General features: G+C 36.0%; 1 protein-coding gene across 1 annotated transcript in view; it reads right to left on the reverse strand.

Annotated features, from left to right (window-relative positions):
• Positions 1 to 1225: 1225 nt before the first annotated feature.
• Positions 1226 to 23893, reverse strand: part of APOB (apolipoprotein B) — a 38038-nt gene continuing 15370 nt past the window's right edge. Inside the window, exons 18-29 of the mRNA XM_009964358.3 lie at positions 22911 to 23122; positions 22197 to 22379; positions 21885 to 22006; positions 20810 to 21020; positions 19385 to 19560; positions 19063 to 19250; positions 18652 to 18797; positions 15648 to 16024; positions 7167 to 14747; positions 6247 to 6361; positions 5233 to 5416; positions 1226 to 4138 (exon numbers count right to left, since the gene is read on the reverse strand). Coding sequence (XP_009962660.3) covers positions 2312 to 4138; positions 5233 to 5416; positions 6247 to 6361; positions 7167 to 14747; positions 15648 to 16024; positions 18652 to 18797; positions 19063 to 19250; positions 19385 to 19560; positions 20810 to 21020; positions 21885 to 22006; positions 22197 to 22379; positions 22911 to 23122 — 11322 coding nt within the window. The 3' untranslated portion in view covers positions 1226 to 2311. The remainder of the gene's footprint in view (positions 4139 to 5232; positions 5417 to 6246; positions 6362 to 7166; positions 14748 to 15647; positions 16025 to 18651; positions 18798 to 19062; positions 19251 to 19384; positions 19561 to 20809; positions 21021 to 21884; positions 22007 to 22196; positions 22380 to 22910; positions 23123 to 23893) is intronic.

The raw sequence follows: 23893 nt of genomic DNA on the forward strand, positions 1-23893 counted from the left end.
AGGATTGAGAGCTTTAATCCAATTGGCGGCAATGCTGCTATGAGACTTGGAAATCTCCTCTAACCTCTAACCACAGTTTAGTGTGCAAACTATTGTGTTTGCTCTTGGGAAGCTTCACTCTTGCCAAAGAGAGCCAGTATTTATGCTATTTGGCATATTTATTATTCAGTTAACCCATTCTTCATATGTAAATCTTTTTTTAGAATTTATAACCCTCCCAAGAACTATAGATGATGAACAGAAATAAATAGCCATGAGGGAGAAAACAAAAGAAAACAAAATTTTAAATCTCTCTTCTCCCATAACTTTTATAATTTCTTCTATTGTCCTTTGTTTCACGGGGCTATTTGTCATGATGAAGGGAAGCAAGAATCAGACAGTGTCTGACAAATCTGGTTGTGCTTAAACATTTGTGAAATTCAGGGAAACGAGTTGTGCAATCTGACATCAAATAAAGATCAGATGACCCATAGGCTTCAGTTTCTTTGTGAATGAAGGTGAAAGGGCTCTGCAGCCAACATCTTTATTTACTGGGATACTCAGTCGGACATGTAAACAGGGATCTTTATACCTCTGGTTCCCCCAGGCAGGGTGACATATTCAGATTAGTTCTATTCACAATGAAAACTCCTTATTTTACAGTTCACAGGGGACTACTCCATCTCTTTATCTAAGAATTATTGCTGTAATTGTGATGGCTGAAAGCTCTAAAGAGAAAGCAGGTTTCCCTTGCTTTCTAAGAGATGCCTACTCTGCTGACAGATAGATAGGTGTGTGTGTGTGTATACTACTGTGCTTGTTGGATTCTGATTTTGGGGTTAATGTAGTTCATATGATAAAAACGGTTACTGGTAGACTTACTTGGCTAATAATATTATCTGGTAATAGGGATTTCAAAGTCATATAGCCCAACTGGCTCTGAGATCTGGCTAGATTGGTGTGGACCAGCTGCTGATGTGAGAGCTGCATAAACTCAGCACAAGGACTGGACTCTCCCCTTTCCAGCACCTGAGCCTGCAGCTTTGCGTGGTGCTGCTCTGTGTTGTAAATACGTATCTGCTGCCACAAAACATACTTGAGTATTTGTAGACTGGTGCTCCATTGCTTCATATATGTAACCAATCATACCATGGGATGAATCCAGACGCTCTTTACCCATCAGTGAACAAGCAATCACCATATTACAGAGTGAACTGATCATATCAAAGCAGACATGTACACAAAATTTCCAGTGTCGTTTGTTAAAGAGTTTATTCTCAAAGAGGCAACATTATTTCAGCCTGAGCACACCTTTCTCAAATACTATGTATACAGTATTCCAACAGCTGAAAAAAACCCATAACAGGTCCACACATTTTCCACTCAAAAGTAGTTCTATTTTGTAAGTGAATTCTTCAACATTACTTAAATTCATCTTTAAATCGAGAATTCATTTAAATGAGGTCTAGGTTTCAGCCTAGGAGACTGAGGGGAAAACTTTTTGACTCCCATCATACACAGTGATGTCAGTGAAACTTGACAGTTAACTAAACTTGTGATAAGTTAGACCATTTGATGTGAAACCAGAAATATCATGGGGAAACAGGTAAGAAAACCCTGTATTTCTGAATCATAAATTAGCCAGTAGAAAGAAAACCCATCTAAAATTCTTGGCATAGTTTTCTGAAAACTGATACATGCATAAATTTATTTTTGTTAAAAGAACATTGACATTATTATCTGCAGCTTTCCAGAAGTCAGATTTCTATATATTTTTATATTTCTATGTTCTTTTTCACTTTTTGATGCAATTTCCAGATTTCATTACTTTTTTTTCCTTCATATTTTTGTACATGCTGTTTTCCTCTTCTTTTTTACCCAAAGTTATCTATGGAGGTATTTCTATGCCAGGAAATAGATGTGTTTCCAAGTCGTTCTTCAACTGGCGTATGTATGTGACCTTTATCTTAAAACCTGTTTATTCTATGTATTCCATAGCTTTTGTGACTATTTACAATATGTATTGCACATTATTGGCTTGATCCAACATATGATGAAATCAAAGCAAAGACTTCCCATTGACCTTGACAATTGTTGGATTAAGCCCTATGGTCCAAGTAAAAGTAGCTGTAATGAATGACACAAAAATGTAATAAAGAACTCATTTATTGGCTTATTAAGCTTATTAAAATAACCTAGTGTAGATTATTCAGTTTTCGTTTACAAATTCAGATTCAAACAGTATCTACCTGAAGCTCCAGTATGCTGATTGCTGTTACTTTTAAATACATTGTGGTATAAATGCATTACTTCTCCTCTTCTGCATGTCCATTCAGGTCTTCATGCGCTGCTGTATATTTTCCATAATCTGCTGAAGACTCAGTTGGTCAGTGGCAAGTTGTTCATCAATGAATCTTTGCATTTCTTCCCATTTCCTGGAGCCTTGCTCAATGCCTTGCTGAATCAGTGTGCGTGTTAGTTCCACTTTTTTTCTGAGTGCCTCTCTGCTTTTTTGGGGCATTTGGTAAATGGATTGCCAGTCAAATGGCTTGGGCACATCTATTCTAAGCTCTCCTTGACGAATAGCTATATATGGTTTTATGCTCTCTGCTGTTATTTGCTCAAACCAATGAAGAAGCTCTGAGATATATTGCAGGAATGCAGAGTATTTTTCTATAGTTAGATCAATTAACCTTTTGGCCTCACTGATTAGCTTTTCTTGTGAATGACTAAGCTGCCCATATATCTCCTGGAGTTTTCCTTTGACTTGCTTGTTATGTTCATCAATTTTCCTCTTAGCAGCTGCAGACCAATATTGGATTTTTTCCTGAGCAGCAGATGAGAGCTCTATAAGCTTCTGTTTTCCTTTTCCTTCAACATCAGTTATAAGGTCATAATATTCCTGGCTGTAGTTTTCCACTAATTCTCTTACTTGGTCTGTCAGGCGTGTAACTGAGTCAGCAAGATCTCCAACATACTTGTTGTGCCAGTCCACTACTATATCTATTAGATTCTTCAGCCATCCTAGTACCTTGTCTTCCACCTCATAGTATTTCACTGACCATCCAAGTGTAGTTGGATCAAAATATTCCTCACGCAATGCCCTTACATAGAGGAGCAGCTGGCGCAGCTTTTCCGAAAGGTCCCGGACTGTGTTCTGGCTAAAATCTTTAAACTGAGAAATGTATTTTTTAACATCTTTTGCCAAGGATCTCAGTTTCTGTGCATAGTCTGAAGCCACTGCATCTTTGTACAGCTGTTGTGTTTGGACTTTGATGTCTTCAAAATTTTTGGATTGCAAGCTTCTAATCACTTCTTCTACCTTCTGAAAAACTTGTTGCACTACTTGTTTCAGTTGTTTAAGCCTTCCTGCAAAGTCAGCTTTCTGGAGAGTAGCAAATGTCTGCCTGATTTTTTCCTGAAAATGTTTCAGCATTTCTTTAATTTGATCAAGTACATTATGACCTCTAAGAACTGTTTCAGAAGCAGGAACCCTCACTTCCAGCTCATTGATAGCTGCAATCAGGGCATCAAAGTACTCCTGAAGTTTTGAAAGGCATAAATCAGCATTTTTTGCTACCTTCTCTGTAGTCATAAGGTATATTTCTTCACCAGTGTACTTTTCAGACAGCCCAGGGACATGGAATTTTGTGGTCTTCAGGAATTCAACGGCTGAGTCAATTAGGTGTTTTATTCTCTTGTGATACTCTTCTATTATGTCAATTGTAGCTTCCAAAAACTTTGCTTTTATTCTTTGATAGTCAACCTGTTCAGCTTGATCTGCTGCTTTTTGATACAGCTGTTTAGCTTTGACCTTCATCTCCTGATATTTGCCAGAGGCCTCATTAGCAGATGTGCGAAGCTGAGTATCTATTTGATCTATTTGTTTTGCAGCAAATGTGTATGCCTTATCAGCATTATTCTGCATGATATTCTTGATCTTTAAGGTGGCAGCACTAATTTCCAGTCCCATATGCTCCTTATGATACCGATTGACATACCTATAGACTGCATTTGTAATTTTGGGTACTTTTTCTTTTAGACCCAAAAGCAAGTCTTTGGTGGCATCCTCTTTCCAGTTGAATTTCATTCGAATCAGGTCAGGTTTCTTGAAGGATATCTCACTTTTTAAGATGTCAATGTCCTTCTGAGGAGCAGACTGAAAATATAGAACAGGATAAGAAAAAGGTTGCTTGTATATAAAACAAATCTGATATTATGAGTGTATTTCAACATTCTCACTTTTCACCTTTAATCTTTTTATATATTAGGACAAATACACTACAATTTTTTTGTCTACTCTGTGTTTTCTCTCATCTTGAAAGGTTATTCTGGATGAAATTATATTGTATTAAGCTACTTTGTGCCTCTTCAAACAGCAGGACCAGAACATAGTTTATTTTGGTCTTTTTAAAAATCTGACTGCAATAAGATTTTCCCTTCCTTTGTATTAAATCCCTATCACGTCTCATAAGGCATGTGAATTACTTGGTAAAATGAGCCTTCTAATCATTCTTGAAATCATTTAAAGTAAAATCAAAAAGCATTTTATTCATATGAAAATATAAGAGGATTTAATTTTGTAATGATTTAAATCAATGAGACAATTTAGAGAGTTACTCAGAGTAATTAAACATCCTTCAATGAAAATCTATTTACATAAAATTTCTAGTATTAAGTAGTAAATAGTGAATTATGAGTTGCTTTTGATTACTAAATTAGTATATAATTTTGGAAGGTAAGGGTTTAAGTTTGAAATTATTGCAGCATCCCAATAATAATAGCATGTTTATTAGCAAATCCAGTAAGGCTTTTAGTTCTCGTAATGTATTGTGATATATTAATGGATTTAAAAAGACACTCTACATATGGTGTGACCTCTTCCAGTGTCCTGAATCCTATAATGGCTACTTTGTAATAATTATAAATAGCCTAAAGGTTATATATTAAACCTGATGGGTGGCTTATCTAAAACTGGCTTTGTACTTCCTTCACTTTCAGTGGGTGTGCCTTCTTGATCATAGGAGAGGGCAAAAATAACTGTGTGGAGGAGCTGAAACAGCTTTTTCACACAGCTGCTACTTTCAGTATTGGAAAGGACAGTGTAGGAAGCAAAAATTTAATTACTGATACTATACTATTTATTTGGTGGCTAATTTATGTCTTAACATAAACATACATAAACTTTAAAGGGGAACTTTTCCTCTGACCACGCTCAACCTTTTTGCTTTTTTTGGCTCATACCAAGCTTACCCGAGTTTGGTAGTAAACTTTTGCTGTGAGAATGTCAGTATCCATTTCAATGACATAGCCCAAGGTCCCAGCAGAGGGTGAAGATACTGAGCCGGATAAGCTCCTGTCAGTCTCTTGATAACGCATATGAACATCTGTAAAAGTTGGGCTGATGATGTCTAGTGATGCAGTGTTGTCCATGACTCTAAAACAGTGAAAACACAGCTATGAAGGAATGCACAAAGCACAAGCCAAATGCAGTATGTCTAAATACAACACCACCCATTATATATATATATATATATATATATGCATGTAAACAGTGCCTTTGCCATTAAAAGAAAATGTAGGGGTTTATTATCCACATTTCCTAGGGTTTAGCCTAACACATTCAAAACTTCATGTCACTCCAATTTTCCTGGTTTAGATAAAACTATATTGAGCTCTGTTGAGAATTTTCATTAAATTAGGGCAGCAAAAAAACCCCTATAGCTGTACCACTGTCAGCTTTCTACAGACTTCTACAAGCTGACTACAATTTTTTCCACCAACACAAGTATAAGCAGTATTTTTTATTTGCATTTGTACTTGTCTTCACAGATTGTGCCTTGGATATATCAACTCAACACTTGCAGATCAAAACAGGCAATCAGAAAGCCAACTCTGTAATCTCTAGTACTGGTACTTGTGAATAAAAATTCCTCTTTAATGGCTTGTGGTGACAGAGGGATCCAGTGAAAAAAGCCCACTATGTTGATGGTCAGATCTAGAACTGCTCTGATTGTAAAATACTGTGTTTATATCTCAGCAGATTTCTGAAATGGGGCTGCTGAGAAAAGCTATTCTAGAAATGCTGAGAGGGAACAGTTGTCCAGTTATCTTGAGTGGGGAAAAGGCACAGACAATAATGACATGGTAGCTACATAGGTTCTTATTAATTACAGCAAAGCACTCTGGGGCACTAGAGATCAATGCAACAATACACCATTGGCAATTTTGTCTATTATAAATTATATTATTGGAGCAAATCTTTACCTAATTCCTGAAAGAGTAAGATCTTCCTTGTAGTTTGCACTCAAGTCACGATGTGAAAAGCTGCCAGTTGTCTTCATAACAAACATGCCTTCTTCATATTTGTAGTTTGAAACAACTGTGAAAAAGATTTCAAATGTGTGTATTTGCAGAAATTAGCAGCAAACAATAAAAAATACATATCCAGTTGTATGTTAGATGGCCAGCTGTGGGGTGTTTCAGTAGTATGTAAAATTATGCATCAAGAAACCCAATGCCCATAATATTTCAAATAAAAGGATATGAAAATATTTGTGCAATCAGACTATTTTAAAATTCATTTTTTCTCTGTATTTAGAACAACATGGATATAACATTTTGTATTAATGCAGATCACAAATAGGGATTCTAATTTCTTGAGAGTTTAGAATTTTATTCTGATGTATATTTTTAGTATTTTAAAGTCTAGAGCTCTGAGTTAAAATATTTTTTTAAATCAAAAACACGTAGTTCCTAAGGAAAAAATATAGGTATGTCTTTATCTGAATTGAATCAGAGAGTCAGCCTGCCTTCCCTCCTTTACATGTATTATCATATGTAATGAAAGAATGTTATATTGTTCACAATTTAAAATAAGGAACTACTATGCAGAAAAGAGAGCTTTTACTTTTTTTTTTTTTTTTTTTTTTTTTTTTTTTTTCACAGTAATCCATTAGTTATACATTTAGCTAGTCATTAGCCTTCAGGGTGACTGACTGAGACCGATAATAATTTATGAAAAAATGCTGCTGATGATAAAGAAGTATAATCTAACAACAACACTAAATAGACAGTAACAGCTTCATATGCAAAGTCCTGGGGGGGGGGGGGGGGGGGAAATCTGAAAAAACCTAGCATACAGTATTTCTCCCTAAATTATGGCATATAGAATTTTAATGTCTTACCATTCAAGTCATATTCCAGGAACTGCAATGTTGAGCTGCACGTAGAGTCAATGGACTGTTCAAAAGAATCCTTGTTGTTTGTTAGGTCTGTTCTCCAGGTGACATTGTACAAAGGGGAAGCAACTTTGAAAGATCCAGTCAAGGCACCAAATGATGGGATGTAAATTCCAGCAGGCAAGGATATTTTGAGGGGGGCAATCACAATTTTCTGTTCAGGAATTGTAATTGTAGGCAGATCAAAATCTGCAATCTTATTAGCTACTTCATCCAGATCTACGTGGAAACTGCCAAGAGAAATACTCTTTGGAAGAGTGAATTGAGACACAGTTATTTGGTATTCAGGTATTGTCACCTCAAAATATGGTATTTTATATTCTTCTAATGTAATATAATTGGCTCCTACATCCACTTTGGGGAATCTTAATTTTGGCAGTGTGGGTAAATTGACATCAAATGGCATTGTGTTTAGTGTCTGTGGAATTTTTATGTTGCGCAAGTCAATGGTGTATGCTGGGACCTGAAGAGTGGTGAAAGGAACTCTGAACTCTGGAGTGCTGAGAACAGGGCTGGGAGCCTTTAGGTGTAACTCAGGAATGCTGAAAGTGAAGCCATCAGTCAGCTTATTCACAGGTATGGGGAAAAAGTAACCGTCATCACTCTTTGTGTACACAAGGGATGCTGAACCATTTAAGTACTGTTTTCTGTCAGTACTGGTAGTGACATCCAACTTCAAGATATCCCATAAGCTCTTCTCAGAAATGGGACATTTCATGTTTTTGAGGAAGTCCATGTATCCTTCCAAAGATCCAGAAATATCAAACTTTGCCTTTGATTTTTCATTCAATAACTGCATATCATGACTGAGAGATAATGACTGAATTTGGCCTTTACCCTTCCAGACAACTTTCTGGTTTGCAGTATTGATCTTCACTATGACAACTTGATTAACAGAGGCTGTATCCAGGAAGGAATTTGGCTGAGTGGCTTGAAGCTGAACATCTGCTGATATAGCCCAAGGAGCCATCTCTAAGGTTGCTTTGCATCTCTGAGCCCCTGTTGTTGTGAAAAGAGGTGTATATCGTGCATAGTTCTTACCATTGTGCTCCCAGATTGCATAAACACGATGGCTAGATGCTTCAACTGCAAGTATTTCTTTAATTTCACTGTTCCAGAGTCCATCTGCTTTGGAGTGGGCCTCAAGCTTGAGAGATGACCGAGCTCCATTAGCATTCAGATAGGTGTTTGCCTCATGGTCTAAACTTCCAGAAAATGCATTTCCAGTATAAAATACTCCATCAATATCTCCATTTGTAGAACTTTCTACTGCTATGTAAGATGTAAGGCTCTCTAAAGCAAGTTTGTGAGCAATTCCTCCCTTAGCACTGGTGCCGTATTTAGGAGTATTAAAATCATACATTAATTTTAGTCCTGAGGAAAGAGTGGGTTTAGACTTAGTATTTCCAGAAAGTTCTTGGCTGAAATTAATTTTTAAAAGAGCTGCGTTGATTTCGGCATTTGTTATCACTGAAGCTTCCATGTTCCTCTTTGTGAGACTAATAGTGCTGTCATGACTTCCTCCTAGAAACTTGTTATTACTCAGGGACAATGCTGTGGCCAGCTTCAACCCCCTTTTTCTTGTCAAACTTGTTGAACCATCCAGCTTAAATTGCAGTGCATCAATGACAGAAGAGGATGAGACACTGAGTTGCCCAGCAATATCTGACTGATTGAACAGCCCAGCATTTGCAGTTAAAGTGATCACACTGGATTTAAATGAGAAGTCGTAGGTAATGTTTCCCATGGCAGGAATTAAGATGTGGTTTGATGGGCTGTTGATTCTGAATCTAGGAAGCTTTAGAGTGCGTAGATCCTGTGGGACATGAAGGACTGGAAGCTCCAGAGAAGGTAAGACTAGTGTGTAAGATGGTACTGAAAAGCCAATGAATGGGACTGTGAATCCTGTCGTGCTTATTTCTTTTGGGAGCATGTAACCAAAGGCTGGCATCTCAGCAGTAAAAGGAGAAACCTCAATATTCACAACTGGAATAGTGTATCCTGGAATCCTGAAGGTCCGTGGTAGTTTGTTCAGTGATGTCTGTATTTTGTATTTATCAAATTTTGTTTTGGCTTCATTATATGACTTTGTGAGAAAATCTAAAGCGGTGTTTCTTCCTCTCTCAAAATGCTTATTGAAGAAAATGATGTATTTATTAAGTGCTTCATGTACTGTTGCTAAAGGAAGTGGGATTACATGCATATCTTTGTTTTTCTCATACTGAGCATTCAAATTTAAATCAAAGGATTGTCTTGTTGTCTTCAATAAATCCTTCAGGCCTACCTGTTCCCACAGTGAATAATCTTTTAGCTGAGGAGTTTTGATTGCAGTGTAGGGAACCTGAAACTGAGGAATAGTTAGAGGAATATTTAGGAAGTCCAGGTTGGCATCTCCATTCATTTCAACATGAGCTTCAATTCTGTCATCATTGTTGCCAGCAGACATATTATGGGAATATCTGTACTGATTGAATCTGCCAGTAGCTTGCCAGCTGACCTGCTGAACAGAGGAACTGAGTGCAAAACCATAGTTATTCAGGAAGTCAATTTTGCCAGTCAGTTTCATTGGGAAGCCGATTTTCACGTTTCCATCATTGTTTGTTAGAAGACGAATTTCAAAAGGCTGTGCCAAGAAGGAAAGCTCATTATTTACAGTTCCAGTAATCCGTCCATTGAGCCGAGCATTGTGCGAGCCTGTAAATTCTACTTTCATTCCTCCAAGCTGTCCTGTGCCTTTTACATTCAAAACACTACGTCCCACACGCTGTGACTCAATTTCAGACTGAATCTGAAGTGTTGCATAATTTAGGAAACCACATTCATATCTCATAGCTTGGTTGACTTTCAGGTACTTATCATTTATTCTGTTGTTGGCAGAAAATGTAATAATGGGGCCCTCAACCCTGAAAGTGGCATGTGAATCATGAGTGCCTTCATCGGAGAAATTAGGAGAAGCCCATTTCCAGTTTCCTTTACCAGTGGAGGTAAATGATATGTGTCCTGCTTCTACCTCTGTAGTCATATTATTGACCAGATCAACCTGGCTGGAGAAATCAGCTTGTGGAATATTCAGCCTGTGGGAATATGCTGTTCCACTCTGCATCCAAATTTTTCTTTGCAGCTTGAGCATTAAATTATTCTGTAGTTCTACTGAATTTCTTGTTGTATATAAGTTTGCTCTAGTTTCAGCTTCACCTTCTACTGAAGTCCCTAAAAATACAACTTCATTGGTGTGATCAACTTTAAAGAACCTGTGGTTGACCTTCATGGAATTTTTAAGGTTCAGCTGCTTCATCTCAGGGGCCAAGAGACGTGAATCCGCAATAACACTAAGAACTAGGAAGTCTAATTTGGACGTTGTTTGAGCTGAAAGGGAGGTCACGAATTCTGGACTGTTTGCAGATGTTGTAGTATTATGCACCTCAGCTTGTGTAGACAGCGTAAAGAATGGAGAGGTGACTCTGAAAGCACCAGACAGTTTGCCAAATGTAGGGACAGTCACAGTATGTGGGATACGTGGAAGCTGGAACTCTGGTATCTTCATGTTAGGAATCTGGAGCTCATTTAGATTTAGCTTTGGAACCAATAATTCTGGTACTTGAAACTGAGGCATTTGTATTTCTGGGAAAGAAATGTCAGAAAAAGGCATATCTCTCATCTTCAGATCTTTAAAATACAAATCAATTGCTGGCAACTGAAATTCACCAGACATGAGTTTGTCTATTGTTCTCACAATCTGAAGTTTAATCTCATTCAAGTCAATTGTATAGGAAGGAACTTTAAAGGCATTTAGAACTGTAAATTCTGGGGTAGTAAATTTCATTTTGACTTTTATGTCCTTTAATCTCTTAATATTTATCTCATAGGAGGGGATATGCAAATCAGTCAGTGGAACAATGAAGTCTGGTGTTTGAAATGTTGCTTCCTGAAGACTTCGGAGACTAACCTCAAAGGCAGGTATAGTGACTATAATAGTTCTGATTTCAGGGACTTTAAATCCTGTTTCAACAAACTGGCCTAAATTTTCAGCCCAATTTTTCAGATCATACTCTTCAGCCAAAGCAACAATTTTCTTAAAAGTTATGTTCCACTGGTCAGAAATGTATATGACAACAGAATTGTAGAATTGGCTTATCTTCTGAAGATACCACTGGAATTCCTGGGAAATATCCATTTCAGAAATCCTCTCTCGTAGGTCTTCCAGATGTTCATTCACCTTGGCTTTCAGATTAGCAAATGTTGTTGAGTTTATGAGCTCCTTGAACCAGTTTATTATTGCAGCAAGCTTGGTGTCCCCTAGTTGTTCCACGTATTTTGAAATCACAGCTCTGAAATCTTTCATATACTGTTTCAATGCTTCTACTTTCTGTGGAAGTTCTAGATTTCCGAGTTCCTCATTTATTTTCTGGGTCATATCTCGGATTTTGTTATTTGTGTCATCAACAAACTGGTTATAGTCAAAAGACTTGAGATTTTTAATAACCATGTCAAGGAACTTGTTGACTTCCTTTATCATCATTTCATAATCAAAGGTTTGTACTTTCTTGACAGCATCATCAATAAAAGCAACAACTTTATCAAAGCATGACTTCACATCAATATTTTTCAGGTAGATGGTCAGTTTCTGGACAGTTTCCTTTATTCTGTACTGGTTAAGCAGTTCAATCATTCTGTCCATTAAAAAATATACCTGCTTATCAATTTCATATTTTACAATCAGTTTGCGCATATGACCTTGGAAAGCATTGATCTTCTCAGACACTTCATACTCCTCCATCCAGTTTAGAATAAAGTCTTTGATTTGCTCAAGAACTTCATTAATTTTTTCAATTGGTAATGAACGTTTCAATTTTTCTAAAACTTCTTTAGCATCAAACATTTTAATCTGCTGTTTCAGTTTTTCTGCAATGCGTCTGACATCTATATTCTGAATCTGTATCTTGAGTTGTTCTAGGTTTTCCTGTATCCCACCTGTAATCTTGTACTTGTCATCTACATTTTTAATCCAAGCCCAAGTGCTGCTTCCAATTTTGCTAGGATAATACTGGTGAAAAAAAAATTGCAATTTTTGAATAGTGTCAACTGCAGTCATTCTTATCTTATATTTGTTATCTAGGGCTGTCATTGTTTCAACTATTTGGTCAAGAAGCTGTGTAATGAGTGCTTTAATGTCATACTGCTCATAATGATCTTTGATGTATTGCTCAATATGTATCAGATAGACCTGCATCTGAGACAATATATCTTGAAGATTGGCCATGGATTTTTCCAGCATAATTTGGAGATCATCAGATGTTATTCTGTAGTCCTTTGTGAAAGCAATCAATTTATTTTTCATGCTGATAACTCTGCCTTTCATATTTAATTTGTCCATGTAATCATTAATGTGCTGTGGGAGTTTATCCAAAGTTGCCTTGTATTTTCTCATATGTTGTTCTATGTTAATGTTCTTCAGGTAACTTTGTATGGCCTGCAGTGTGGAGAGAATGGTGCCTCTGATTTGTTCAAAGTAAACTGGCAAATGTTCCAAGAATGGCAGGTTAATAACATGCATATCTTTATTTTTGTCATACTTCACAGAGCCAGAGATGCTGAATTCTTGAGGATCTGACACACTGTTCCTGAGGCCAAATACATCAATTAAATTAACTTCTTCAGATGTGAATGGCAGTATGACTGATATATCCATTACAGAGAGATCTGCTAAAGCTCTTCCACTAAGTTCCACACCGGTCTTTTCTGCATCATTGTAGGCACTGAGATCTTGTGAATATACATTATTGTTTAGCTGACTTTTCAATTTCCAAGCACTTGACTGCTCTGATGGAGTAAAAAGCATATGAACTTTGTTATCAAGCAGGGTAGTGTATCTTCCTGTAGACTTCACACTATGACTCGTAGATCCTCTGTAATCATGGGAGAAAATGAAAGCAAGAGGCTCTGCTTTAAACAGGAATTTGCTGTAAAGGTCTCCTGTGTGTTCGCCCATAGCAATCAGCTTTCCATTACCATTGGTATGTATGTCAGCAGTGATAGCAAATGGGGCCATAGTGGAGCGCACAGCATTGCTGAAACGTAGAGATCTGGAATCACAGTTTGTATTCATAGTAATTGAGGAAGCAAGTCCTGCCACATTCACATTAACTCTGTGACTCACTGCTGTGCCTTGAACATTTGCGACTGTATCTGTTTTAAAGTTTGCAGATAGATCAGCATATGTAATCGTGTAGGTATGCCTTATTTCATCTACTCCATAGGCTCCTCTGACATTGCCACCCAAGTTCAGATTCAAAGGCTCGAGAAGCAGTTCTGCTTTGTTGGATACTTCTGTTTTAGTGTATTTAATATTATTGCTCAGTTTAGCCGTAAGTGAGCTAGGCTGAAGTTGTAGGTCAAAAACATGCTTGTGGAACTTGTCAAAGCTGAAGCTGTTGTCTAACTTTGAAGCAAATGTTAAGGATAAGCCAGGAATATTCAAGTCATTGGTGTACTCCAACTTAATCTCTTTGAACGATCCTTGCAAATTATTTGAAAATTTGAGTCCTTCTCTATTAACTCTGAAGTTTAAAACATGTTTGTTGTCCACACCCAGAATTGTACTCTGATATTCACTTCCCAGAGTTATTTCCATTAGGCTCACTCTTCCACCTAGATTGAATTTTGCATTGTTTTTACCATAGCGCCCAGAAGAAGATAGTGACATGGAGCCTCCAGCTGTATCAAGTTTGGCATTCATTTCACTCTGCATTGTCAATGGACTAAACTGCACATTTGTGGTAGCACTGCTGGCTAGACCGTACTGATTTACATTGAGTGATGATTTATGTGCAGCTCGATTCCTTTGATCAGTCATAGAGATATCAGTGTTGAAAACAAGATCATGGGAATTGAGAGAACCTGCAAACAAGGCATAATACTGGGTTTGCTTGTAAGTGGCTTGGTACTCAGATCGAAGTGCTGCCATCTTCTTTGACAGAATTACTTCAAGCTTATTGACACCTGCAGTATGTCGATACCTGCCATTTGTTTCAGATGTCAGTTTCAGCTGGCTGTTTTCATACTTCAGTGAAGCTGTGTTCTTTAATAGTCCGCTTTGTACATCAGAAATTGAAGTAATGGAAAATAAATCATCACTGTATCTGCTGGATATCTGATTGGTAGCCTGAAGGTAAGAAGAATCCAACTTCAGATTTGATTTTCCTTCTAAAAGCCGTCTCTTTTCATTGTATGAGCTTGACAGAGTGTAGATGCTTCTTGCAAAGACAGAAGCCACTTCCAGCTGCCCTTCCATCTTGACATTATTGATATTCACGTTATTTGTCTTTTCAGAAACAATGTCACCAGAAAATGAAAACTGAGGACCCAGAGTACTGGATGCCATAAGTGATATGGTGTAGTTTGCAATTGGACTAGGTTCATAACTCTTTGTCCTGGACAACTTAAAAACTGATGTTAAGAGTCTATGCTTCAGGTGATTTTCATATACACAGGTGAGTCCATTTCTGTTATATGATGCTTCTCCAGAACCTGAAATAGGAAAAAGGAGACAAAAGACAACAGTGTAATTTATATATTTTTCTCTTTAAGACTTTGTCTGATGCCACTAAGCTTTTATGTTACTGCTTGAATTGCAATTAATATTATACCATTTTGCTATAAAGGCCAAAATGTTTTGGTAAGTTCCAAATATTTCTGTAAAAATTGTTATTATTTTGATATTTGGAGCTAAAGTTTTGAACTATGAATAAATTAAATCTCTACATTACTAAATATAATTATGTGAAATGACAGGAAGTTATGTCATTATTTAAAATTAAATTAAGAAGATGGACTCTCAAGAATAACTCATATCTAACATTCCTGGGTTTTAATGTTTTCTTTATCATGCTTCATTTATGGTGGGGAGTTTAGAAAAGACTGAAATTAGCTTGTCCTTTTGCAATTTGAGAACTCAAACTGCAATTTTAGAGGAACTAACTTAAAAATACCAGTCTGAGTCCAGGATAACTGCTATGTAGTTATAGCAGTATATGGACATATATAAATGATTAAAAAAAAGTATATCTATATATCTGTAAAAATAGAGCTAGAAATAAACTGTGGGCATATCTACACATGCACATGATTTTGAAAACACTTGACTTGTCAGATTGTAGAATCATGCCTTCAGGTTTGAAGGACTTTTTCTTCAGCAGGGAATATCTAGGAAAACATGGACCTTAAAAGTCTTTACTGAATTAATCTGACTTCACCTTTAATGCCTGAATAAACAGACTCACATAATATCTTTAAAAACAAAGAGAAACTGGTTTGAGATTATACAACATCTTTCTTTAAATAAGCAACAGGAAAATGTGCTGTACCTGATACATGAAAAATAATTAAAATAGTTTTGCCATCACTGTAGTATTCATCACACATTCTTACCTTTCACACTGTAGGAAAGTAGCTCAAAAACTGAATCAGCGTTTGTATTATAAGTAGTTCTTATGCTGGATGCTTTCTCTGTGGTGCTATTAGCCAAAGTGTATGCTGCTGTCCAGTTGTAATAGTTGCTGTACACATTAGCAGAGACCTCTAAAGTGCCAAGTAAAGGCACACGAAGAGGGTAGGATTCTGGAACTGTAAAAGTTGGGATTCTGTATTCCTGAGATGGCACGCTTATTCCCATTGACTCCATTACCAGAGGAGGTGTTTTAACAGTCTGTGGCACCCTTATGTCACGGGATGATCTTCCACCAAATGGCAATGGGATATTAATCAGAAAACTATTCTTATTTAAGCTGTATCTGATCCGTCCTTCACTAGAAAATAAAAGTGACTCTATTAGAAACTGTAAGTCCATGAACCATATACATAAATTTCCATGATTCCTAATATTCCCATGATACTGATCTTACTTACATGATTATATTAATGTCCCAACTTTAGGTTTAGAGAGAAATGTAAAGATCATCTATTATTATCAGCATTTTTTACACACTCATCTATCAGAATTTACTGAAAGCACTTTTGGTATCAGTGAATTCTGTCAATGTTTTTTCCCCTTATTTCATAAGCATGGAGACTCATAGATCAAGTAGTCCAGAATGACATTCTTTTCGTAAGACCTTGTATTAGAATTCAAAGGTTCCTGATTCTTTGTTCAGAACTTAACTAACTTTAGCTCACAGACAGAGAGCATCATTCAAGGGGCTGAATACACAACTGTTGTGAATCCTGTGTTTGATTTGCTACTCTGAGAATCCAAATCTGCTTTATGAACTTTTATGACAAGATGTATTGGCATGAAAATGATTCTCAAAATGAAGGTATTTGAATGAAAATAGCTCACATACAGGAAAAAAATCCTCAAAAAACTGCCACACTTGTGCAATGTGGCATGCTGAGTACCAGAAAAAGAAGATTATACTCTTCTTAAAAAAAGTGAAGTATTCTTTTAAAAATGCATAAAAAGTCTTATTAGTATTACAAGTTCTAAGAAACTAAATTATAAAGAATTTATATTTCTGATAAGTGTTTCAAAATTTCACGCAAATATTCAGCTTTTTTTTTTTTTTTGAATAAAAATAAATAAAAATCTAACCATTTGACCAGGAGCTAGGACTGGAAAAAATGGATCGCCAGCTGGAAAGCTAGTGGGGAAAAAGTGTAATTATGAAAAGACAAAACAGGAGGGAATTCGGCCTTAATTTGTGCATGAACAATAAACTGGCAAAGATGCTTTTTTTGTTTGCCTAACTGGTCTTTTATATTACAAAATCTTATTTTTTGGACTTAAAGCTATATCCTAAAATGAAAATTAATGAAACATTTTTGAAATTTATTTCTTTATATCAAATAGTTAAAAAAGCAACATCACAGAGCAGTAGAAATTACTATTAGTATTATAATATGTACTGCTGAGAAGAATATAGGAAAAAAAACATTTTTTTCCTAACTTGGGAACATAATGGAAACAATAGAGATGTGTATCATTAAGATACAGTTTCATATTACCACAGTGAAAGATAGATAGTACATAGAAAAACAGTGCTAAGAGAAAACATGCAAGACTGTTGTCCATCTGTTTTCATAATCCAATTTTACACTAGCTTCTGTGGTCATTTACATCCATTTTAGCCATCAATATTTCCCTAGATCATGGAAAAACTATACAGACATGTTTTTATTTATCACAGTGTTAGCTCTTGGTGTATTCTGAAGATACTACCAAGCAACACTGTTTCTTGAATTCTTATGCACAGAGCAGCAATGTGATATGAACATTAAGTTGCAAGAACAATATGTGCTAGGAGCTGTAATGAGAGCAAATCCTGGCAGGTGCATGAGCATTTTAAAGTCTAGATCCACGCTGGCAGACTTACAGTCTAATTTCCTAGAAACTGAAGAAATACACTATTTATCTGACTTCCAGTCTCTCTTTTTGTTTGTCAAACCGTTTTTTAGAAATGTTTAACATACTGGATGATTTTTATCAAATTTGACAGATGGGTAAAAGCTTCAAGGGTAATTACATTCATGCAAGTTTTGTGAAACCTTCTATTAGGTAGAGGAGGTGGGCCCAAACTAGTGCAAGAATCCAGTCCATATGGGTCCAACCATATCATGTGTTGCCTTTGAGCAAGTGACGGATGGAGTCAGACATAGTAAGAGGTCAGGGTACTATAACGGTGGAGGTCAACCAGTATGTGTAGGGGAAGGGAAGAACTGTCCAATAGAACTGCACAGAAAAAAAGTACAGATATTAGGGTTATGGACAAAGACATAGGGTCTGTAGGGATGCAGGACACAAATCTATGGGAAGCCTGGCTTCATTAGCTCTATGGCTTAGAGTTAAGATTGCTGAATGCTGTATTTTTTGAATTGTATTTTATTGAATGCTTTGAATTGAAAGAGGGTAGATTTAGATTAGATATAAGGAAGAAATTCTTCATTATGAGGGTTGTGAGGAACTGGAACAGGTTTCCCAGAGAAGTTGTGGCTGCTGCCTCCCTGGAAGGGTTCAAGGCCAGATTGGATGGGGCTTTGAGCAACCTGGTCTAGTGGAAGGTGTCCCTGCCCATGGCGGGGGGCTTGGAACTAGATGATCTTTAAGGTCCCCTCCAACTGAAACCATTCTATGATTCTATGATTTTTGTTCAGTTCTCATTACTATATAACCCAATACTTCACCAATACTTCAGGATATATTAATATACTGCAGGAATGACTGCTATAAAGTCAAATCTGTATTAAAGACATATATAATTTCATCCATATAATTTTATCTGTCTGATCTTAAAATACTCTTCTGTGATTCCAATTTTATGCTAATGTTCACTGCAACTCCATGCTGTTTTATAAAACAAAGTAAAATAAGATAACACAAAAATATGAACAAATATCTATTTTCAGTTTCCTGTGTGACTATCCTAATTTCTCTCCCTACCTTTTCATGAAAAGTTCTTCAGGAATGGTGATAACCGGCAGGTTAATTTTCTGAATATTCAGTTCCTGTAATCCATTCAGTTTGTCTTGCAGACTCTGGGCATAGGGGACATCTTTTGATGCCTTTTGCAGCCAGGTGTTGGTTGCCTGCAATGAGGAGACAAGTTTTTCAAAGTAAATAACTAGTTTCAGGACTTCCCAGTAAGTTATCTGAAAGCCATTGTAACTATCCATATACTGAGCCCTAGGCATCTAATAAAATCACTGGTTCAATCAAAGTTGAAAATATACATCTTATTCAATCTGATGAGTGCTTTTACAAGTAGTTCCGATTTTGGCCTCCATGGGGGAGGGAAGTATTCACCAGGGCTATGTGGTCAAGCTGCAGTATCTACTGTAGGTTGAAACATACCACGATAAATTGTGACACAATATGTCGCAGTGTCATATCTGTATGAGCCACTTTCCGATCCAGCAGTTCATTGGCATGCTTCTCTAGAGTTTTTGGGTAGTCTGAGAAGTCAACTAGAAAGCCAGAAGACATTCTTTTCACAGCAGCACTGGCACCTGAATTCCACTCTAACTCAACTTTCTCTGGATCTGGAAATCATGAATATAAAAGAAAAGGGTAAGATTATTAATATTCTTATTCTGTTTCGGAATATACTATAAACTAATGTAAGAATATATTTAAATTGATAGATTGTACACATGAATCATGTTTTTGCCCCTACCATATCTGAGAAGAACTCTTTCTGAAATTGAGTTTTCATCAGTTGTTGCTGCTGAGCTTATTTGAAGATATCCTTTGGTTGGTGAATAATTAACCAGTGCTTCAGTTCTAAATTCTGTTTGCAGGCGAGGAATAGAAATGGTGCCTCCTAACATTATCTCTTCCATTCCAGCATATCTGTGAAAGCAGAAAGTAAATGTGACTATAAAACATTTCACTCTACTTTTTCACATATGTTTCAGGAGCAATTTCAGCATTTAAATCTGTAGTAAAGGCATAACAGATGTTATAAAAAAGTAGATTGAATCAAAATTGTAAACTTTGTTCCAATTCAATGAATGTTTTCAGCTTCTGTTAGATACTTTGGGAAATCTATGGCAAATTATTATAACACTACTGTGCATATACACACAATAATAATTCTGTATTAATTTCATAATACTGAAATGGATGGAAATATGTACCTGTCTTGGTAAAGTTGTACCTGAACCAACATGTGAACTCCTTACTCAAGCTGAATTCTCTACTACGGATACAGACTGTGGCCATGAATCACATAAAAAAACACTTGACAAAATATATTACACCACTGGGCTTCATTTTCCTTTATTCACATTTATTTTATATCTCTGTAGCTTTGTTGACTTGAGCAAACTTCTAATATTATGTTAGTGCAAATGAAAGGGAATTGAGGTCCCTGACATCTGTCCAAAGCTCCCACTGATATCAGAGGCAATTCTGCATGAACAGCAAAGACAAAGACTCCCTGGGGCACCATCAAGATCACAGAATTCCATGGAAGATTGAGGTTTATTAAAGAATGTGATCAGCTCATTTTGTTATGGGCTTGTGAGGCAGACAATTTTAGAAACCCTGGCAAGCTGAACATTTTTGTTAGCTCCCCTGTAGATGTTCCCGGAAATATTCTCATCATGAAGCGTGGGAATTTTTACAGGAAGCTCTCAGTTATTTTTGGTTTTGCTGCTTATTGAGTGCCATTAGATTTCTTCATGGTGAGATGTAATAACTTTTTTTAGAGCTGAACGTATCCAGTAAAAGATAATATCTCTCTGAACAAGCCTTGCCTTGTTTATGTCCTTGGATTATCACACCTGCAATAACACTAGCACAATGTCATTCTTGTAGTCATGTATGTGCAAACATGGAAAAACTATCTCAAGAAACTTGTAATACAAATTATCTATGTACATATAGTAGGAAAGATCAGTTGGTGTATTAGATGTATTTATTTGATGTATGCATGATGGATTGCAAATAAAATACTTCAAGAGGTTTTATATGTCTCTATATGTAAGCAATTTCTCCAAAATGGAATAAAATTCCCCAAGATTTTCTACCTTCAATAAAACCTTCAGCTATCTTATTCAAAGGTATCTGTAAAAGTCTAAGTGGTTTTCTGAGTTACCTTATCTGGCCACTAAGAGTAACTTCAGAAATCTTCTTGTTGTTAAAGTCTAAGACAAAGTTATATGCTTTCTTCCCAGGAATGGATTCATCAGTAATTCTGAAGTTTGTACCAAAGTCAACATCAACATCTGGAATGCGGACATCACTGGTCAAAATCTTCCTGTCTCTGTTGTACCTGAAAGTCAGTGTGGCCTCATGCTGCTTTACACCTGGAAAATACAATGCACTTTGGTTATTCAGCACTATGGAATCTGTTTGGACTTTTCTTGAAAGGAGACTAAAAAAGTATCAACTGGAAATTTTATCACCCTAAAGATCTAACGCAACATTTGACGAGGGAATAAGAAACTGGGTCATCTCATTACTCCTCATCTTCTAAACACACCACGGGCTGGTCCACTAATCCTGTCACTACTTTTGTTATGTAAACTTGCCATCCCACAGATTCTGCCTTTGAAAAATTTGGTGTTTATGCAGTTCTTTCTAAATCTGTATGCTTCACTTCCATATTTCATCAGAAATGGTATTTTAGAAATGGTATTTTTCTCTTGTTTATATAGAACCCATTAAGTTCTCCTCTTCCTTGTTTCCATTCAGTAACATCACACTCATTTAAATCACGGGGAAGAATTTTTAGGATACCAAATCAGTCTCTGATCATTAAAATCTTGCACTGGGATTGCACATATGAAATAAAATTGAGTTAAAGTGTTGGCCTGCTTGGGTGTGAAAATGATATTCTATTGTATTGGTATTCTATTTTATTTATTTGTTTGTTTGTTTTATTTATCTATGTATCTATGTATCTATGTATGTATGTATGTATGTATGTATGTATGTATGTATCTATCTATCTATCTATCTATCTATCTATCTAATCTATCTATCTATCTATCTATCTATCTATCTATCTATCTATCTATCTATCTATCTATCTATATTTATTTATCTATCAATTTACATGGTATTCTACTATAAAGAATTATAATCTGATTTATTCATACAAATCCTTTTCTAATCAAATGACACAGTTCAAAACTGAGATAAACCATATGGGTTTTTCAGACTCTTACCTTCTGCCTGGACAGCAAACTTTAAGGTGTCTATTAGGTCATTTCCCTCTCTCTGCAGGTCATAGTTTGCACTTGCAGAGTATTCCTTTACTTCGCCTGTGGACACTATTTCAACTTCAAATCTAAAGGTGGAGTAAACAAATATCTTGTAAAGAACTATTTTGTCCGTGACCACAAACAGAAGAAACCATACAGTTTTCAATACCTTTCTTTCTGAGCTCCTTTATGTGAGAGGGTACTGTAAATACTAAGCCCTAAGCGGGGAAGGTTAGTTAACACAAAATAAACATACTTAAAGCTGATATGACTTACCTGGATTCTCCAGTCAAGGGATAATATGGAGCTGCCTCTGTGGAACTGGCATTAGAGTACAATAATTTGGTGCAGAAATTTAGACCAACAATGAAAGGCTTGCAAGAAGTCCAGGTTTCTCGGTTCTCGATCAGAGGTGGGATCTCTTCAGTTTTGGCTGGAGACACCAAATGTAGCGTATTGCTGGAACAGAAAAGTGAGCCATTTATTCCCTGGACAGGTGTTCAGACATTGTCCTATTAACAGACTATTTTCTGAATAAAAATCACTTATTAAGGTAGGGGCTTAATGAAATAACATTTGGTGGTTAAATTATCAATTGTCTTATTATTATAAGTATTATTATTGGTAATTATAATTCCGTGTATTGAGCCTTCTCTAAAATGTAAGTAGTTAATTTAAATTAAATCTAAAAATAGGCATTGCTATTTTAGTAATATTGTGCGAAAGAAAGCAAAATAGTAAAAATGGTTAGAGTCTTCTTGAAAATTTCAAAAAAAAGTGACAAATTAAAGAATCTGCAAGCCCAGTCTCCACTTATCTGTGCTATTTACTTATCTTAGAAAAGAAGTTATCCCAGTTTTACAATGTCTAGGTTTTTTCCGAACTGAAAATTTCTTCATACATACCCTAGCCTCTCAATTCCATCACTATAAAAACCAAGAGGAGATGGGAAAAACATAGCCTTGAAAGTTCTCATTCAGTTCTTATTACCTGATACTGAGGAGCTTTGTTGGAGTCTTCGGGGCAGGAATGCTGAATTTCAGCTGTCCAGCTTTCATACTAATATGTGCTTCAATTCCAGACTCATGGAATATATTAGAATTCATCTCCACACCACTTCTAGCAAATTCAGGCATGTTTATTCCCAGGTGTGTTACAAACTCAATTGCTACGGAAGGCTTAGCGATGAGTTCTGCTTGCATCTATTTAATAAATCAAAATGGTGTATTTATTTGCCCTGTACACTTTGTACTGGTTTTATAAAACAAATATAACACTTCTGATAATCTAGAGGAAGGTTTTATATATTTGATTTTGCTATTAAAAAATTTTGGTTCCCAAGTCACATAAGTAGAGGGACCACATAGCTGTCAACTGTTATGTGACAAATACAGCAAGATGATAACACCAAGGAAATTTACTTTAATGCAAAAAATGCTCATGTTTCAGAAAGATTTTGTACATGGAGCTACTTGCATGTATTTTTAAATCTGAAGACAAGAGCCAATTTTCCATTGTAAAACAAAAAAAGCAGTTTTCAAAAACAATGAGCAAACTATTTGACAAAAAAGAAATGGATCCAAGATTTTAATTTCTCTAAACAGAAAACAACTTACTTTCAAGCTTTTGGTTTGGCCATTACAGAAAGAAGGGACAGAATGCAAAATTCCAGAAAATATTCCAACGGTAACTAAAATGCAACCAGTTCTAACTTTAAGGACTTATCACTTTATTTTTACTTAAATCATGTATATGGTGGAAAAGTAAAAGTTTAGGTGAACTTAAACTACTGAGAAAATTACATAAAATTTTGACTAAATTAGAGCAAAATAGTAATTAAAACTGTAAAGAAGAACAAAATATTTAATGTAATTTTTATTAACTGGATAATTAGTATTGTGTCACATGCTCTTTAATTGTTTCAATTCTAAAATGTTTCCTTTCAGATCAAAAAACATTTAATTCAACTCAAT

This window comes from Tyto alba, unplaced genomic scaffold, assembly GCF_018691265.1.
Source record: "Tyto alba isolate M040663 unplaced genomic scaffold, T.alba_DEE_v4.0 Super-Scaffold_40, whole genome shotgun sequence".
NCBI classification, from domain to species: Eukaryota; Metazoa; Chordata; class Aves; order Strigiformes; family Tytonidae; genus Tyto; species Tyto alba.